The 2,944-nt window shown below is 37.5% G+C and overlaps 1 protein-coding gene across 2 annotated transcripts in view; it reads left to right on the top strand.

The window, feature by feature from the left end:
- The window catches only part of LOC107100807 (bridging integrator 2-like), a 26,530-nt gene that overhangs the window by 4,190 nt on the left and 19,396 nt on the right, over positions 1 to 2,944 (top strand). For both annotated transcript variants that reach the window (XM_015399451.1, XM_015399450.1), the window contains exon 2: positions 189 to 269. In XM_015399451.1, the coding sequence (XP_015254937.1) occupies positions 189 to 269 (81 nt within the window). The remainder of the gene's footprint in view (positions 1 to 188; positions 270 to 2,944) is intronic.

The raw sequence follows: 2,944 nt of genomic DNA, 5'->3' as shown, positions 1-2,944 counted from the left end.
TGCCTTTAAAGCGTTGCCCAGTGCTGCTCTTTGAAAGTTGATTCAATTCGTCTGGTATTCAGTTTTGACCTTTACTAAGTAGGCATCCATTTGGACTTGTTATCATTTAATTATCTACTTAATTACAGTTTTTCTGTGTGTGTTGGTATCATCATAGCTATCTATTGAAATGTCAATTTGTTTCTTAGGTTCTTCAAAAACTGGGCAAAACCATGGAGACCAAGGATGAGCAGTTTGAGCTGTCCTTCCAGAAACTCAACAAGCAACAGGTACTTCACACTTCTGTCAGTCTGTTGGGAAACTTACGGTAAGCTTTAATAGTTTAGCAGCATTTCTTAGAGCCTCCTCACCGTAGATCTCCTTGGGTTTAGAAATCTGTTGAGACTAAACGATCCATGTTTTGTGTCTGCTGTTGAAATAAAGCCAACCCACATGTTCAGACAATCAGCTTGGCCTTGGTATGAGGAATTGAAAGTCTTCCACTCTCCTGTGGTGCAACTCGAGCTTGCAAAAGAAAAAGAGAAAGTGTGAGGGTGACATTTAGAAAGCAGCACAGTTCTCTCCAAGATGTACAAATTCAGACTAAATATAGAAGAGGAATATTTTGGTGTCTTGTTTCAAAATTATATCCAAACTGTTTGGGATTTACTCACCTAATTGTTTAACATTAGAAAAATCAAACATTTAATGTAACCAAATGCCTTCTTGAATAATGTTGCCACCAAAGACAAACAAGAATAGTTGGCGTATGAAGCGTGATCGTATGTCAGTGTTGAAGCCATAGGTGGCATTTTTGTTGGAGCACGTGCAAAAAGTTTGGTGAGCCATTTTTATTTCAAGGCTTTTCAGGTCAAACTGCTGCTTTGTGGTCTCTATTGTTCTACTGAAGGGTTAGCGGCATTAAAGCTTCTATGACATTTATAACCAAATGCCACGGCTATATTTAACGTTTAACCAGTCACTTTGACCTCAGCCAATGCTATGGCAGCAACCAGGCTTACTGATGCAGGAGGGGCGATCACAACCTATTGGGGTTTGAACCCGGCTTTAGAAATATGGAGTGCATTTTCATCAATTATTTTTGCAAGCATAAAGTGTGTTTTTTGTAAATTTGAAAAGAAAATGAAACCCAGAAATGACACTTTTCAATAAAAAAAAGGTTTTGAGAGTAAGATTTCTCAGATTCAAGATTTTTTTTTCTCATTTTGTTGTCTTTAATTTATTTTCCCTTAACTTGTTGCATGTTTTCAATTTTATGTTTTTTCAGCTTTTTTTTTTTTTTAAACAGTAATTCCTTTTGTTTCAGTTCCTTTCAATTTTTTTTAGAATGAGTTTACAAATTGCATTCTTTTTAGACTGCATTTACCAGATCACATTCTCTTCACTTCTGGAGACAGGCGTTCCACTGGAGAGAGAAGAAAAGATGCATTTCTATTGGTCTGCAGGGATGTCAACAAAAAGAGTTTTATTTGTCATCGTGCACAAGAGCAAGCGTTTATATTAGGCTTGTAGTGAAGGGGATGTAATCAATAAAATATTTTAAAAAGAATGCAAATCACAAATGTGAAAAAAATTATTTTAGTAAAAACAAATACAATTTGGGCAAAAATTTTGAAAATTTAAAAAAGAATAACTTAAAAAAATTTGAGGAAAAAGGGAAAGTTACAATTAATCTTAAAATGTTTTTTGAAATGAATTCTAGGATTGCTTCTATTTTTCTTGTTTACAAAATGTGCAGTTTGCTTGCAACTATAAAGGAACAAAAGTCCCTCCATACAGAAAGGGAAAGAATGAGAGTTGAGGTTATGTGGAATGGGGAATGGTTGAAGGTGATGGACAGATGGACTGGTTAGTTTCCAAGTTTGAAGTCATTTTGCTTCCCATCCAAGAAGTTGAAATGAAAAAGCTTCCTGAGAGAAATATCAGCTGTGCTGCTGCCATCAACACCTTTGTTTATAGATGTTGGAGATCGGCCTGTTTTTCCAGTGTAGTCCTGTTTCTGTGACTGTGACTGGCTGGATGTGCTCTCTTCATCCGCGCTCGTCTGTGTGTTTCCTGGTTCTGCTTCAGGTTTCTTCCTTTTAAAAGGGAGTTTTTTTTTTTTTTTCTCTCCACTGTTGCTACAAGCATGCTAAGTGTGAGGGATTGCTTTCGAGTCAATGAGTCAATGCAATCAGCTGGTTTTCCTTAGATAGAAAACTGAATCAATCGGACTGTATGATCTGGTAAACTATAAAGTACCTTGAAATGACATTTGTTGTGAATGGAAACTGAATTTTAAAACATCAAGCTGTGTAGCAAGCTGAGACTTGGTCCGGACCAATTTTCATTTCAGTTGGTTTATATAGCTGCAGTTAACAACACTTCTCAACGCTCTACAGACACAATTCGGTCAGATTAGTTCAGTGTTTTGTTTTTTTTTATCTAAGGAAAACCAGCTGCTTGGATCCAGTCACTGACTTTGCAGGATTAAATCCCACTGGATGAGCATGTAGAGATCCTGCAGCAATTCCTCACACCAAGCATGATGTTAAAGAAGGAAAAAACTCCCTTTTAACAGGAAGAAACCTCCAGCAACACCAGGCTCAGTGTGAGCAGCCATCTACTGAGGCCGACTTGTGGTTCTGGCTAGGAAAGAAACAGTTAACCCTGAAACAGTTTTCATGTCAAAGGAAGAAGGAGAGCACATTCAGTTTGTCCCTGTAAATAGCAATGTCTAGGAGAGAAAAAGGGACTAAACACTGAAAGGCTGGCCCAACTATTATGAGCTGTAACTGCAGGGGTTTGATGGCAGCAACTCAGCTGATACCCCCACACAGCCAGTGTTTCCGCTACAAGTAATTAATCTTGGTGAACCACCACAGCAAAATAAAAGCAGTCACTTTCTTAAAGGCATACTATGCAACATTTTTCAGTTAATTAATGTGTTCCATAACGTTTTGGA

The sequence above is a fragment of the Cyprinodon variegatus genome, unplaced genomic scaffold (genome assembly GCF_000732505.1).
Source record: "Cyprinodon variegatus isolate N-32 unplaced genomic scaffold, C_variegatus-1.0 Scaffold1014, whole genome shotgun sequence".
NCBI classification, from domain to species: Eukaryota; Metazoa; Chordata; class Actinopteri; order Cyprinodontiformes; family Cyprinodontidae; genus Cyprinodon; species Cyprinodon variegatus.
Note: the sequence above shows the minus strand (reverse complement) of the source record. Positions and strands in the feature narration are given on the sequence as shown.